The sequence below is a fragment of the Lissotriton vulgaris genome, chromosome 1_1, assembly GCF_964263255.1.
Source record: "Lissotriton vulgaris chromosome 1_1, aLisVul1.2, whole genome shotgun sequence".
NCBI classification, from domain to species: Eukaryota; Metazoa; Chordata; class Amphibia; order Caudata; family Salamandridae; genus Lissotriton; species Lissotriton vulgaris.
The window spans coordinates 1,094,335,262-1,094,352,446 of record NC_141685.1 but is presented as its reverse complement, the minus strand read 5'-3'; the positions used below and the strand labels follow the sequence as shown (position 1 = coordinate 1,094,352,446).

The 17,185-nt window shown below is 45.5% G+C and overlaps 1 protein-coding gene across 1 annotated transcript in view; it reads left to right on the top strand.

The window, feature by feature from the left end:
* Positions 1 to 17,185, top strand: part of MEI1 (meiotic double-stranded break formation protein 1) — a 3,731,473-nt gene that overhangs the window by 304,566 nt on the left and 3,409,722 nt on the right. Inside the window, exon 4 of the mRNA XM_086963480.1 lies at positions 3,387 to 3,460. Within this exon, the coding sequence (XP_086819606.1) occupies positions 3,387 to 3,460 (74 nt within the window). The remainder of the gene's footprint in view (positions 1 to 3,386; positions 3,461 to 17,185) is intronic.

Below are 17,185 nucleotides of genomic sequence, written 5' to 3'. Positions count from 1 at the left end.
GCTGGTGCCCACTAAACTGCACCGGGTTGACATTTCGCGCTTTGCGTAGAATCCGCTCCTTGATCTGAAAGTCATGCACTCAAACCAGAATGTCCGGTGGAGGGGCCTTGGCACCCCTCGGCAAGTCAACGCGGTGCACGAGGTCCAATTGGATGTCCAGCTCATCCCCCTCATCAAGGATTTGTCGGAACAACGCCGCCACGTATTCCCGCAGGCTATCCCCTTCCAGGGGAGCGCTCGGATACTGATGCTCCTCCGCGAGCGGTTTTCTAGGTCTTCAGTGTGCACCTGCAAATCCAGGTTTTGTTCTGTCAGACGAAGAACGTCTTGCTGAAGCTGGTGGATCTCATCGACAGTGCTCAGGTCATGCTCCTCCAGGGTCGCCACTCTCTCCTCAATGGCGTTGATGTCTCGCCGCATCACCCGGGCCTCTGAGGAGAGCTGGGAACGGAGTTCCAAGATGTCCTCCTTGATTGCAGCAAAGAGCTCCAGCATAAAGGCCTTAGTCGCCGGCGCATCCACATCGTCGGGCTGCGCGGAGTGGGGATCTGACTGCGAGGCAGTCCGACCCGCCGTCTTCAGTAGCAAGTCTTTCAGGGGTTTATCTTTCTTGCCCCTAGTAGCCGACATAGCGGCATTGCCGAGGGCCCAGTGGGGCACAAACAGGCTCCAGCAGCACCAGCACCTCCCCGCCCAGCCCAGACCCGGGCCAACGCTGGAAAACGCAGCTCGCCGACGCACGGGCCGATTGCGCGCCCTCCTCTATCCAGCAAGCTCCTCGCCTAGGCAGTGCCGTGGGATAGCAGTCCCCAGGACCACCAACTGCAGAGGCCCGCCATGGCACAGGGCCCGCGTAGGCCGCCGCCGTCACACTTCTATCAAGGGCACCCACGGGCTCCACAAAGGTCCTTACAGTTAGGAGAGACTGGACCCAGGCCCCACGAGCTCCACAGAAGCCACGACTCAGGCAGGCTGTCACCAGGCCTCACCCCTCTCCTCCTCTCTGCCGACAAGCCCTCTCACGGGCACCTCTGGGGGCCTCTCTGCACTCTCCCCCCCGGCACCGTGCCCAAATCTCCAATGAGGCCCTTCCGTGTACTGCTGTCCTCAACACGTGGGGGAAGGCCAAGCAGGGAAGCGCCGAACCAGGGAAGTGCCACCTGCCGAAATGCGGGCCGATATGAGGCCCCACTCCAGCCGCGTGTGACTGTGCCCTCCAGCTAGTGAGGGGGGGCCCACCTATGCGCCGCACGCCGATCTGAAGGTCCGGGACAAAGCACCGCAGGGCCCCAAAGCAGCAGGCCCCAACCAGGCAGCAGAAACTACCGCAGCGCGGCCCAGGGGGCAGCCGAAACCAGGTAGGGGCCGCACTTGCCACCAGTATAGAGGCCCACCGCTGGCAACACTCGCGTGGGCCTCACGCCCTCGGCCGGTTCGCGGACCTAGTCCCGGGCCTCCAGTCGACCGCCACCTCACTCCTCACCTCCGGGATCAGGCAGCCCCCGTCCGGGGCGCTCGACCGCCGCCACCTCAGCGGGAGCTGGCGCACCACACCAGCCTCCCCGGGGCAGACCTCAGCGCCGCAGAGATACCGGCGTCCCTCCGGGCCCAGCAGCGGCTGCTCCACTCTCAGCTCCACGCTCCACGCTCCACGCTCAGACCCACAGCATGCAATGTGCCGCACCGCGGCATACAGGCCTTCACTCTGTGCACCACGAGGCGCGCCGGGCCCAGGAGACGTCCGGGCCGCGCCGCTCCAATCGGCAAACACCGTCACCCAGCACAGAAATAAGGGCAGCGCCGGGACCAGGACAGCAAGAGGGCACAGGTGCACACGGTCAGCAGCGTGGATGGGCTCCAGGTAGGGCGATATACAACGCTAGATGTCAGGCAACGCCGGAGGGACTGGAAAGCACGTCCTATTCTGCCGCCATCTTGGCCAAGCCCCCCCCCCCACAGATTAATGTTAAAGCTAACTATAGCTATTGTTAGTGTATTGCTACTATGCTTAGTTTCAGGGTAACGTCTGTTGTTTTGTATTTTAGGGCCTTTTTAGTTCAAGTCTAATTTCAAATTTGGTACTCTCTGTCAGATCATACTTTGTTGTTCCATCCAAGTTGGATTTGGTATTGTATTGTATTGCTGCATATCCTATGTGTACGAAATGGGAGTTAATTCTTCAATTTTTACAGTGCTGTTCCTTTCTGACTTAATAAAAAAATAAAAAGGGACAATATATTTGTAAACTAAATTCGGGAACAAATGATATGTCAAAAATATTCTGCCTATAGGATTCTGTTACAACACAGTCTAGAGCACCAATTAAAAGCCAGACCCTCACAAAGGTAACTCTTCTTTGTCCTTCCCATTAGTGTTCGGGCAGAGGTATCCAGACGTCTCCTGATTTCTTCAAAATATGAGTTATGCTCCACTAGTTAAGCTTGTGCCTCCATGTGTCAGCAATACCCACCAATGGTGCTCAAATTTCTAAATGTCACAGTTTTACACTGACACGACGGGTAAGGAGATCTCATATACCCCATCCAGAAACTGGATGGGAACAGTAGTATTTTTGTCCTAGTTATTTTTATATGCACTGAATTAATGAACAGCTCCTGCTCCTCCTTGGAAAACAGAAACAATTGACATTGTTGAATCACTGTCGTGAAGATCTTAATGTCTCACTTCAAAATGAGCTACCAGTCAGTTGCCAAAGCTGTGCCCTTTTGGGATTGCAGGGTCTGCTCCTGACTTAAAGGTACATTGCCCCTTTTCTCTCTGTAAGGCTTTGCTCTGTGTGCCCACTTTATTTCTTTGGAGTTTTCAAAGGAAGCCTTAGAAATGTTTAGGTCAATCATGCATGTTTAAAAAAAAATGTTATGTTGTAAAATGTTCTCAGACCTTATACATTGGCAGAGCTGTTTAGTTTCCATGTGTTCAGTGACGATTCCCATGATGGAGAACCAAAATTACACATACATAAACATTCATTACTGAGACTGGATGAAAGGGTGTTTAAGTGCCATTAGTCATATATGGAAGGGTGCGAATGGGTGTGCTGTCTGGTAACTTATTCTTGGAGGTGTGCTTTTGTTGTCATTGAGGCATAACCACTGGAATGTGTCTTTGTTTGTGTTATTTTCTTATTGTATTTGCATGGTTTTTGTGATCTGGTCGATTGATGCATGTCTGCCTTCAAATGCCCTGGAATCTATTTTGTGCCTTTCTTGATCGAGTCCATGGTATTTTATAATACAGATTCTAAAGCATGATAATATTGGATGATGTTTATGCTAGAGCACTGTTGTACAGTATGTCATCTTTTCTTTAGTTATTTCTGAACTGTATTCAACTGCTTTTTATTTACTGTATTTTATCTTGTGTAGTTCTCATGCAGCTGATTGTGGAATTGAAGTCTGAGCAGTTTGTGCACTGCATACTGGATGAATGTCATAAAGAGGTCAGTGAAGATATTATTCGAAAGCATTTGTTTCTTGTTACTTCAACAGTGGTACCCCGTGTGTAGCCTGTGTGCAACATGCTGCTCACAGTACCTTAAAATGTTGGCCCCAGATGACTCAACCACAATGTTATTTTATGTAGGTTTTACACTATCGAAGCATCTGTTTTCTTTTGAAGAGGAAACTTAGGAAGCTTTCCTGAAACCTTATCTCGAGGGCACTGTCTGGCAGAATGTCCCATCGTGAATCCATTTTAAACATCAATGTGTAAGTGTACCATGTGCTATCATTGCTTGTTAACTGAAACAAAGACAAAAACAGTTTTCAGAAGAGTAAAGAGGCCTAGAATGGAGCATCATGGCATGTTAAGGAACCAATATAACAACTGTTGGGCAGAATGTTCTGAGCATTGTCCAGTGCCAGAAATGCAGACTCCCTTCCGGTAGGGGGAACAGGCAAGTTTACTAAATAGCAAGTATTAAACAATTGCCCACAAGTTGACATGCTGTAAGTGCTAAATCCAACTGCCAAGCAGTGGTGATCCATTCTAGATCAGTTTTGGAAAATACCAGCATATTGTCCTGAAAGGTCTGGACCGCAGGAACATCCTTAAAAAGATGATATATAAGCTTTTGAAAAACACTAGCTGCTAAAGCTTCGCCGAAAGGAAGTATCGTCTTCAAAACACTGAAATGAGTAATGAATGTGGTGAGCAGTTGCAACGTTTTTTCTAATGAAACTTGATGATTGGCTACCTTCAGATCAATATTACTTAAGTTTTTAGCTCCACCCAAGGTAGTAAGTAGTACCTGAATTTTTGGTAAAGGTTGACAATTAACTAAAATGTTCTTATTAAGTGAGCACAAATTGGTGCACAATCTGAGTTGACCATTTTGCATTTTAGCTAAGACAACAGCGCTGACACATTCAGCCGCATTAACAGGTTCAGTAATATTATCTTTAGAGTGTTTGAACAAAATATCAAATAAAAAATATTATGAAATAAAGATATTGTTGTCCAAAATATGGTTTTAAGTGATGTTTTTATTATAATCACAAAAAATATTGTTAGCAGAAATGTTGTACATAATATTGTTATTAAGATTAATTTGTTATTTTTGTATTTAGTTTATTGTTTTATGTCAATTATTAATCTAACATTTTTTTGTTTTGTTTATTTATTGTAAAAATACAATTTTTTAGTTTTATTTTTAAAACATTTGTTTGAATATAGTATTTAGATTTTTCTTACATTTTAGCAGCAGGATTTTGGTTTATAGGATGAAAAGTTGGAAAGGTAGTTGAAATAAATTTGTCATTTTATTTTTATATGAATATTTTAAGATTTCTTTTTTATATTTGTTATATTTGTTTCATTTAGAAACTAAAAGTTAATATTTTATATTGTATGAGAATTCATTTTCAGAATTAGTTTTTAAATATTGTTTTCATTGATTGAATTATAAATTATTCATTTAATCGTTAAATTTGTTATATTAATGTTTAATATATGTTGTGCTTAGTTGTAAATATAAATTAATTGTAAAATATTAACAATTTGTATTATATTTATTTTATTTCTTTTGATTCTAATGTATCTTTTGTTTTGTGGTTGATTTGTATTAAAAATATTAAAGTATGTATGTTTAACTGTTTATTTTTGTGTTCATATGGTTTAATGATTGCTTCAAATACATTCATTTTAATTTTTGGTTCATTCATTTTTAAGAAAATTGTAATTTTTGCTTGTTACTGTAGAACTAGAATTCATTTGATTATCCTTTTGAAATCATTTATAAAATGAGTAAATTTAATTTTAGAAATACGGTTACATCCGTTTTAAAGTGTGAGATTTAATATTAACAATTAATTCTTAATTGAGTTTTCTGTTTCATTTTTTGTTAAGGTATGTTATTGGCTTTAACTAAATAGCAAAATATTTTTTTACTATACCTTTTTATGTTGGTTATAGTTTAGTATATATTTTGTTTTATATTTTCCTATTTTTCTTTTAAATGTGTGGTGTTAAATTAATGTATTTAATAATGTCATTATTATTATATAATCTGTAAGTATATCTATGTATTGATGTGTTTTTGTTTCATACAAAATGTTTTTAATATGAATATCAAATTAGTTTAATGTGTTTTTGATTATGATATTTGTTACAAGTGATAGTTAAATATGATAATCTAATATCTTTAGTGTCCAACACCTTCTCCAAATTGATTTAGGTTGGAGTTTGAACAGTTAATGTGACCACTTTAGTGTCTAACATTTTCCCGAAAACGATTCTGATTAGAGTGTGAATAAATAGTAAATGTGATCCTATTAGTGTCCTACACCTTCCCAAGAAAGATTTTGATTGGAGAGGGAAGGGTAAATGAGATCCCTTTAGTGTCCTGCACCTTTACCAACTTGATTGAGATTGGTGTTGGAATAGTTAATGTGACCCCTTTAGTGTCCCAACACCTTTACCCTGATATGTTACATTAGGGTGTGAATATTAGATGTAAAGTTTTAGTATTCAACATTGTACACTAAAACAGTATTCTTTTCTTTTTTTTCTTCAGTAAATGACATGTCATGTTTTTATATTATTTATTAAATACTTTCAGATTTCATTTAATGTGTTTACATTTATTTAAACACATATATACTTGAAAAAATGTAAAATAAAAAGTTTTCTTTATTATTGTAACACAACATTTATTACACCTTTTTTCACAAATAAAACTTTTATTTTTTAAACATTTTAACATACTTATATTTCTAAACTTTTTTGGAAAAATGGTACATAAATATTTTCGTTCAAACCAATGAAGAACAAGAGAGATATCTTTCAGCCTTCTCACGTTCTCCTAATCACAACAAATTCACAACACAAGAATGTGATGGACTGAAATTCAGTCCGTTTTCTATTTGAGGTCTAATGGAACATCCTACAGGAGTATCTTTGGATATTGGCGAAGGCACCTCATCCATCATATGACGCCATGCTTCATCATAGGTGCGCCCTCTTATTAAGGTATGGGAATACCACCTGAATGGGCTCATCAAAAACAAAAACTCATAGCTCATGATAACATTTTCCTCTGGACAAGTGCAGAGTTCTAGTTAAAAATGACTATGGGTCAATAAAGAATTTTTCTTTATTTAACGTTTCCCCATGTCGGTGTTAAAAAATCAAGTATGGTTGTGTCATGAAGTACAATTGTTTCTGCATCCAAATATTATGTTGCCTACATGTTTCAACTAAAAGCAATCTGCCCATGTGGTTCACTCAACTTTCTTCAGGGCTAAAGACACCCTGCCTACGTACTTCTTATCTTAAAGGTGTTTATCTAACAAGGAGGCATGATGCCCTCCTACCTGTCACAGCAACTTTACAGAGCCCTATTTGGTTCCTGATCCATCCTCATCGGCTAAGCGGGCATTGGTATTTCCCTGTAGTTACACTTGAGTCAAGGCTACAGTGCCTTATTTCCACACCTATGTAGTCTCTCCTCTGCCGTGCTGGATTGAGCTGATTTTCTTTTGGTTGAGCCCATTCATGTGGTATCTACCTACCCGAATGAGAGGGGGCACCTATGATGGAACATGCCATCATTTGATGAGTGAGCTGTCTCCTCAAATATCTGAAGATACTCTTGTAGGATGTTATGTTAGGCCTGACTGACTGACTGAATTTCCGGCCATCCCTTTCCTGTGTGGTGAATTGACAACTATTGTTCACATTTTACAGGATTTATATACTTTTTTTTTAGTTTATTATAAATAATACTATATTTTAATACTTAATATTTTTTAGAGCTATTAATATTATGCGTTACATAATTTATATTTTGTTAATGTGGGAACCTTAGCAAGATTATCCCTCACTACCATGTTGGGGATGACATCCATAAATGAATAACTGCTTAAGAGCAGGCTTCCAAATGTATGCGGTGCACAGGGGTTTGGGTATTGCAGCCATTTTTCGTTTCCATTCAGTGGCCATTTGTTTATCAGCTAATCGTATTTTGTAGACTATACCTGTTGTTTTTAGTCAGATTTCGTGGAGCTAGTCGCCGTTACCTGCTGCTAGTCAACAGATATAATGAGACCTTTGTTATGTTTTTCTTTATGGTTTTCAGGGTTCAGGGGGTTGTGAGTAGATATAGTTAGTATGATGTATAGTTGCAGTTTTGTTTTTGAAGCTTATTTTGTATTAGTTTGTGTCAAGTTATGTATTAGTGTTGTACTTTAGGCCTAAATATAGTTTGGTAATAGTCATGTGTTATTTTGGATATTATTTTATGTGTCTTTTGTAGTTCTAATGTAATGTTTATAATCTATTGGGAACGTTTGTATTGTGAGGGTGGGGATGATATGTTTTTTCCCAGGTTTCCGAACACATAGTTATCCCACGAACCTGTGTTTTTTTGTTTTAGTTGAAATTACTTTTGTTTATAGTAAATCAATATTGTTTCCTTTTGATTTCCGGGCTTCCTGCATTGGTTCTGGTCAACATTTGTCCCTCCCTCACAAAACCTCTGCAACAGACTAAGCACGCTTTTTCACCTCAAGATTAGGACACTCTACGGCAACTTCGACAACCAGGACTTCTGCATCACTCTTACACCCGCCCCCAGGGACGCCACCCACCAGACCCTACTCACTTGGACCCCGCTCACAACAGAAGACACCAAAGACCATGAAGAGCATCCACTCCGGAGCACCCCTGCCCACCCCTACATCTTCCACATAGCTGCCACGGCTATCGCACCCGAACTACTCTGGGCGATCAACTGCTCCCTCGAGACCCCCACATTCCCAGATGACTGGAAATATGCCGAAGTCAACCCCCTCCTGAAGAAACCCACTGTAGACCCGACTGACCTTAAGAATTTCAGCCCCATCTCACTTCCATTCGCAGCCACGGTATTTGAAAAGGCCGTCAGCACCCAGCAAGAAAACTTTATCGAAACCAACAACGTCTTGGACATCTCCCAATCTAGATTCCGCAGCAACCACAGCACAAAGACCGCCCTTCTCGCCGCCACCGATAACATCTGCGGCCTCCTCAACCAAGGCCAAACGTCATCCCTCATCCTCCTGGACCTCCTAGCTGCCTTCGACACCATCTCCCACCGCACACTAGCGACCAGATTTCACGACGCCGACAACCGAGGAAAGCGGTACAAAAGGGGTGGTAATGGACGGAGCATCTGAACCAATCAAACACTCACACCCAGTCAAAAGATCTGGGTTTAATCCATCACTGTTCTTTAGCCCACTCTGCCACCCCAGTTCAGACATGGCTATATGCAAATCAGTCTGACCCTGTGCCTCATGGGAACAGTCCAGCCCGAACTGCCAAGCCATGCCTTCCCTGGACCGGAAACAAGCTTCCGAGGACCGGTTTCTGGCTTTCCAGACGTCTTCAGCCCGGCTTGCTTGAATCCAGTGGCAAAGTGAGCAAGGGACTCACGTCTGAGCATACCCTGCCACACTTATGGCGACTAAAAGCGGTACAAAGGGGGTGGTAATGGACGGAGCATCTGAACCAATCAAACACTCAGGGGGCGCTAGAGGCGCACACACGGAATGGCTGCCTAGCTGAGTGGCTCCCGTTCCTTGGAGCATAATCCTACAATTATCCTACACTACTGGGGAGCGATGTCCTATTAAACCTGCCAATCAATGCAATAGGAGGCCCGCTACGATCGACTCAATTCTTGGACTGCTGGCGGCGCCTGAGACCGAGAAATCAGCCCGGCAAAGTCTACCGGCAGAGCCCTCGGAGCCCGCGAGGTGAGAGGATCGGCCGCTGGTCAGCACGCTGGTCAGCGAGGCCGGTGCTTGCCACGAGGCGGTGGGCCCTACTTGCGTGTTTGGCTGCAGCGCCTGGGGTGAACCTGGCGCCTGGTCCCGCGATCGATTTCTGGCCCCGCGTGCTGAGCTGTACTGCCTGCTGCCCACGCTCACTTGTCCCTGTTTTCGGCCCGGCACTGAGTGGAGGCGAGTGAGCCGGCCGAGAGGTGTGCTGCTGATCCCCGCGCGGCTCGGACTGCGGAGCGGCCTTCGGGTGAAATACCGGCACCGCTGCCCCGACCCCCGGTGTCAACGTGGGATAGCGGACACCTGCTGGGGGTAGCGGTACTATCACTGCAGCTGACCGGGAGGAGGTGAGGCTTACATCTTGCTGTTTGTGGCCTTGTACCGGCGCCCTGCCGGGAGGCAGGTGAACAGAAAGACGCTGCGCTTGATACCCCGCTGTGAATCACGCTGCCATATGTACGAGCCTGCACTCCTTGTGGCCCTAACACTTTATCAGAATCTACTGACTTTTGGCAGATTGAGGGGCTGGGGAGATTACACTGGGCACTGTTCCGCCCTGGTGTGGGTCATCAATTGCACTGACCGCGTCCCTGCGCTATCAAGAAGACGGAGCTCACCATAGGACAGCTTGCGTGGTATCACCGGCGTCTTCCGCCACATACCACTGTTTCGGAGATAATACCTACTCTGGCGGCGCTGGCCACGCATGTTCCGAGGAGAGCGCGCACCGGATGCTAATGGGCCCTGACCACTATGGACTATTATCTGTGAATACCCCCTATGCACTATCGCTGCCCTGGCACTTGCTGGCGATTTGGATAACCTGTTGTGCAGTTTCTCTCGGAATAAGGGGTTTTCCCGACACTAAGGATCACTGAGCGTGGTCTGGTAGTCGTGCTCGCCTCGGGGTGTGCCTACTATTTTTGCGGCGCCTTACTCGGCTCGGAGACACGCACGGCAGTGACAGTGGGCCCTGTGGCTACGGGAAACGTGAGGCCCGGAAGCAAGATGGTGCGCCCCGAGAACCGCCAGACAAAAATCAACTTTGAAAGGGCGAAAAGGGGCACGAGGACGGCTCCTGCCGAGCCGGGACCTAGTGACGCAAATTCGACTCCCACTGCCTCTCCCTCTAAGGAACTTGACTTACACCACCTATTTCAGGAGATGAGGCAGGGCTTCGCCACTGTGGTGGAGAAAGTGGACAGGATGTCCTCCAGGATGGACGCCCTAGTACATAAGGTGGACCAGCATGAAGAGCGGATCACGACAACGGAACAACGGATTTTCAGATGACGACGTCACCGCATCCCATACCTCACAGCTTGCCCACATGGATAACCTACTATAGCAGCTAAGAATGAGGACTTGGAATCCCGTAGTCGACGCAACAACATACGCGTCACGGGAGTTCCGGAATCCACAGACACGGGCAGAATGGAACTCTACGTAGAGAAGCTCCTCAGGGGATCGGTGGAAGAAGACGCATTCTCGCCTCAATTCATCGTTGAACGGGCGCATAGATCACTGGCTCCTATCCCCAAGCCAGGCATGCCGCCTAGGCCAATTATTGCTAGATTATTGAACTATCGCAATTGTGATGTGGCATTAAAAGCAGCTCTTGCACTACAATGGTGTCACGTTCTCCATCTACCCCGACTTTACTCCTCTAGTGCAGGAGGAGAGGCACAAATTCATAGCTGTCAAGAAGAAGTTACGGGAGGCCCAGCTGGAGTATGCCCTGCTCTACCCAGCGAGGCTGCAGGAGACACACCAGGGAAAACATCGCTTTTTCACAAATCCACAAAAAGCTGAAGACTACCTGAAAATGATCCGCAAAGCCCGTAGGAATGGTCGGGATTCCGAGGCAAATCCAGATGATGACCCGTCCTCTGCGGCCGATGAACAATGATTAGGTGCAGCCAGCATGAGCAGACTTGCTGTGATCCTGAACTGTTGGGCTCTACCCTTACTGCATGGTTCCAGAGGGCCCGGATGTTATACTACAGAACAGGACTAATTGAACTCTCCAGTGGTAACGTATTCCAAGGACCACTATCCCTGCCCTGGCCCCCACCAAGGGTGGTACAGTTCAGGAGGCTATCGGAGGGAGGAGTGGTTGTGTGCCCTTGATGTTGTTTCCCTCACGGGTATACCCCATGCATAATATTGAGTTGTGGAAGTTGTGGGGGGGCGGAGGGAGGGGTAGGGGTGGGAAAGGCGGCTGCTGGCATGATTGGGATGCAGTAGTGGGAGGGGGGCTGAGGTGGTTTGGGCAGGGAAGTTCTACTCATGGAACGGACAGACGAGCGATAGAGTGTCATGATAGCCCATATCACCTGAGTGAGAAAGAAGTTACTGCATTCACGGTAGCGGGATTCAATAGTCTGATGTCTCGTAAATTATGGCGGACCTGAGAACTGATGCACAATTAAACTGTATGTCATGGAATGTTAGAGGGCTCAACAATGCTAAAAAATGTCGAAATGTGATTGCCTACTTAAACCGACATCAAGTCCACATTGCCATGTTACAGGAAACTCACATTTCACCGCAGACGCGTCCCACCTTTGCTAGTAAATGGGCTAGCGTCCGAATCTTCTCCTCTTATTCTACTTACGCAAGGGGAGTCACTATCCTCATTAGACCTACTGTGCCGTTCCAAACGTGCGGTGAATTAATGGACAAAGAGGGACGCTTCGCCCTGCTCTGGGGGCAGTTGGGCCGCAACACTGTTACCTTAGTTAATTGCTATGCTCCTAACATTGATATGCCCTCATTCTTCACTACGCTCTGAGGCAAAATTGTTGATGTAGGGTCACGACACATTATCTGGGGGGGGGGGGGGGAACTTTAACTTGGCATTGCTACCGCAACTAGACAGAGCAGACGGAGTAATGCATTACAAGCCCAGATCCAGAGAAGCGCTGGGGGGCGTGATCTCAGAAGGCGGGTTGGTGGACATATGGAGATGCCTACATCTTTCCCGGAGGGAGGGCACACACTTTACTTCACAGACAGGCACATGGGCATGACTGGATTATTTCCTTACGACCAGGGAGATCTCAGCGGGGGTGGCGAGGGTGACACACTTACCGAGGACATATTCGGATCACAGCCCTGTCCTGATGCACACGCGAATACCTGGATGGGATAATCCTAGGCCACAATGGAGGTTACAGCCGACGGCCCTGCTGGACACTATATTCCGCACTGAACTTGGAGAGGAAATCGCTGCTTTCTTTCCTAGAAACAAGGGGTCTGTCGATTCGGTTGAGCTCATCTGGGAGGCTTTCAAAGTAACAATCAGGGGGTATTGCATATCCAAAAGCTTTGGGGCCCTGCATGACATACAAAACATTATCCACACACTAGATGGCGAGCTGAAGGCTTTAGAGATCCGGATGGTGGAAGATAACAGTGCTGACATCCATGCAGAGTTTAGAAACAACCTGACAAAATACGAGGAAGAAGCCAACAGGGAGGCAAAATTTAGGGGGAAACACTGGCAGGCTAGGAAATACTGTGAAGGGGACAGACCGGGTAGGGCACTGGCGGTGATGACGCGCACCCCACACGACCGCAACACGGTTTTGAAAATCACAGACGACTTGGGACACACAGTCAGAAATTCGGACGAACTGCTCACTGCTTTTGTTTCTCATTACCACACGCTTTATACCACTGCTACAACTGCTGATGTACCGTATAATGACTTCCTGGGCGATGTAGCTCTCTGCTAGCTTAGTGACGGTGATAGGGCCTTCCTACCTTCCCCCTTCGAATTAGATGAAATCCGTGAAGCCAATATGTCGCTGAAAAACGGTAAGGCGCCCGGATTAGACGGGATTCCGGCTGAGTTTTATAAAACCTATATAGACATCATGGCCCCTGTCCTTCGTGAGGTCTTCGAGGAATCTCGGATTGACGGCATCCTCCCCTGTTCCATGCATGAGGTCGTCATTACCTCGCTTCTGAAACCTGGCAAGAACATTAACTCCTGCGACTCTTATCGCCCACTATCCCTTTTAAATTGTGATGTTAAAATACTGTAAGATCTTAGCTACTAGATTATCCCTCTTAATGACTAGAATTGTCTTACCTGATCAATCCGGATTCGTTTCGGGTCGTTCCACCTCTCATAACCTGCGTACCCTGTTTTCCCTGCTTCGCACGGTTCACCCTGACCTTCCAGTAGCGGCAGTTTTCCTAGATGCCACCAAGGCATTCGACTCGGTCGAGTGGCCGTACCTGTTTACTGTCCTGGCAAGCATGGGTTTCCCTAAGCTCTTTATCTCCTGGGTCAAATTGCTCTATACGCAACCAACGGCGAAGGTCCTCATTAATGGTCGCCTTTCGCACTCCATTGCCATCTCTAGGGGCACCAGACAGGGGTGCCCGCTATCCCCACTCCTATTCGCGATTGCAGTCGAGCCTCTTGCCTGTAGACTCCGGCAGCTGCATCGTGATGGTGCGATACGATGCTTTCAGCGCCAGATCGACGTGTCCTTATACGCTGACGATATGACACTCTTTGTCAAACACCCCTCAATTCCCTACTTAGGGAGTTTGTTGTATTCGGCAGGATGTCAGGAGTACACATAAATTGGTCCAAGTTGCAATTTTACCCACTTACTGATGCGGTTGCCGACTTTCCCCACGACTACCCCCTTGAGGGGTGTCGATCAGATTTGCGATACCTCGGAATACAGATCTCGCGCAATAAAGATGAAACACTACGCTCCAATTACGGACTGGCAATCACGAAACTCGCCGCATCGGTGGACCGCTGGATTTCCCTGCCGCTCTCCATGGCTGGTAGAGCATCCCTTATCAAAATGATAGTGTTACCCCGATTCCTCTACCTCTTCCATAACATCCCCTATTATCCGGGAGCCTTCTTCTTTAAAACATTGAAGTCGGAACTATGTCGACTGTTCTGGGGGGGCAGAGGCTCACGGCTGAAATGGTCCACGCTGATTCAGCCATATGATAAGGGAGGCTTCGATATTCCTGACTTTGAGGCTTATTATCTATGTGCGCAAGCGCATTTTGCTTATCATTGGATGGCGCCTACTCCCTTCATGCCTCAACTGGCAGTTGAGGACTGGATCGTACATCCCCTCCCACTAGATGGACTCATCCATTGTCCGGAATCATCTATAATGACACCGCATACCTCTGTCTCATGCACTTTAGATGCATGGCGCCGAATAGCTAAGAGACTATCTCGCAGCCTACTATACTCCCCTCGGCTACCACTGACATATCATCCTAAACTTGCGCTTCTACAGGAACGTGGCTTCCGGTTGCTCTGTGAACGCGTACAAATCACCTGTTGGGGCGACCTCTTTTCGGATGGTCAGTTCAAATCTGCTGAGCTGTTCTTCGCTACTCACGTCGCACTCCACTCGATGCGTTTTATTATCTGCGCCTGCGCCAAGGGATGAAGGACATCCTGCCTGAGTTCCCCAGTGAACCTGAAGCCCTGTCTCCACTTCACTTTATGCTATGTTCACAGGATGGTTCACACCTAGTATCTGTCTTATATCGTCATCTAAGGACAAGCGCCCCGATGCCTGAAGCTAGGGCTCGACTACACTGGGATACTGACCTAGCAACCGAGCTCACCGACGAGCAATGGCAGTATTGCTGCACCCTCACGGCCCAAATATCGGCCAGCAGCAGACTTAAGATAATACATTACAAGTTTTTGCAGCGACTGTACTACACCCCGGTTAAAAAACACAGGTTCCAGATGGCTGATAATGACAGGTGCGAGCGCTGCCATGCAGAGCATGCGGGCTTCCTGCATCTTGCTTGGGAATGCCCTCCTATTTGCCTCTACTGGCAGCAGGTACATGACGCCCTCATTGCAATGACTGGGGAACCCATACTTATAGATCCATTACTTATGCTCCTCGGGTACACGCCACACATCCCTAAATCCTGCAGGAAATTCTTAGATATCGCAATGCTCTTGGCAAAACGACGAGTGGCATGTTGATGGGGTCGGGGCAGAGCTCCTAAATTCAAAGACTGGCTAGCAGACATGACTTATTGTCAGGAACAACATATAACATTCACTGAACTGCTGCCGATTTCGAGTCAACCTAAAGATATTTGGGAAAAACAAACAGGTTGACCCACTAAAGTCAATAGGACCTGGGTAAATTATCAGTATAAAAGGAAGGGGTCCAAGACCAAAAGTCAAAATGATTCAAAATTAATTGCAATTAATATTCGATAAACTCAAAGAGCCAAGCTATTGTATGCAAATGAATTTAATTCAGATTTGCATATCCATCTCATTCAATGATCTAACTCAAATTACATTTCATTACAAACATCATAGGTTTAAATATACGTGCCCACATACACAACAAGAAAAGGGAAGGGGGTCAGTGAGGGAAGTGTCAAAAAGGGGTAGGGGTAGTTCGTATCATTCAGTGACAAGTCATCATTTTTAAATATTCAAGACTGCGTATATATGGTCCTTTAGATAAAAGGCCACACAAAAGGCTCATCAGAGTCCTAAAATGTTGATGATAGACAAATGCCTAACTCCGTTGAAGCTGTTATTGCATTGTTTGGGATCGGAGTTGGTCAGGATTACGTAGTCTACGTTTCGACCCAGAATAGCCGTAGGATAGTTTTCCTTACAAGTAGGGTCTTCGTCAGGACGTAGAAAGTTGTGGGTGGGCGCCTCCTAGGGAATAGTTAATGAAACCAAATTAGAGCACACCCAACTGTCGATTGATTACAAGGAGGGTGGGAAAGTGAAGAAGAGTTCATTGATTAAAAACATGTTGTCACGTCGTGCCAAAAGGCACGTACCTTTACGTTAAAGATTCCACTGAATCTAAATTTGGCTCACCTTTTCCAAAGCGAGAGAGGACGGATAATTGGAAAGTGATAAATTGTCTGATCACTGTTGCGCCCTGTTCTCTTGGAGTTCTTAAACAGTCATGATGGCCCAAGGCACAGATTATGTGGGTGATGGATGAATCCCCTAAATAAATCAAATAGGGTGTTACCATATCATTGAGGTATATAAGTTCATGGTGATTCTAATTAAAACAAATGGTTTTTTGCAAAACCTTACCCCTTGTACTTTTTTAGAAATCAGGACCAGGTCTGACTCGGGGAATTCAATATTGAGTTCTTATACACTGACTGGATACTGTCACCTTAAATAGGGAGACATGATGTTACCCTTGGTACACCATATACATATTAGTTTTAAATTTCAAAACAAAGTCCTATTCTGTCTGCTTACCACTGTTGCTCTGATTGTCAAGAATGGCAGAATGGATTCCTCTCATGTAGCACTTGAATTGTGCTTCGATACTAGTTTACCATACGGTTCAGAAATTCTAACAGGAGATTGGCCTGCACATGAAGAACATAGGATTAAAAAAAAAGAAAGAAATTATGAATTGGCGCATTTTGTTAAAGCCCTTATGGATGGATCGCCTAAATTTAACAGGCAGATTAGTACGATCTCATGATTTCTAGTTTTTTGTACCTGTTTGGATCAAAAAAGTCGAGCTGAAGAGGTTCATACAAACAGTTGAGTGCTGTCGCCTAGTTTCTGGGGACAGGATAATGACATTGTTACATTTAACTCATATTGGTTCCAGATGTAAAAACATACTTCTGTTCTGTGAACTTACCACTATTACTCTCATTAACAAATTAAGGCAGAGCAAAAATCTCCTCACATAGCACATGAATTGCGCTTCGATATTGGTAAAAAACCGTTTCAAATAGATTCTAGAAAAACGGGTTTCCTATATATAAGGAACATAAAAGGAAACAAATTAAGGTTTTTCAAGGGTTCTTATAGTGTCATCAAGAATGGTAACTGCCAGCTTAACATATGGTCGATTACCTCTCATAGA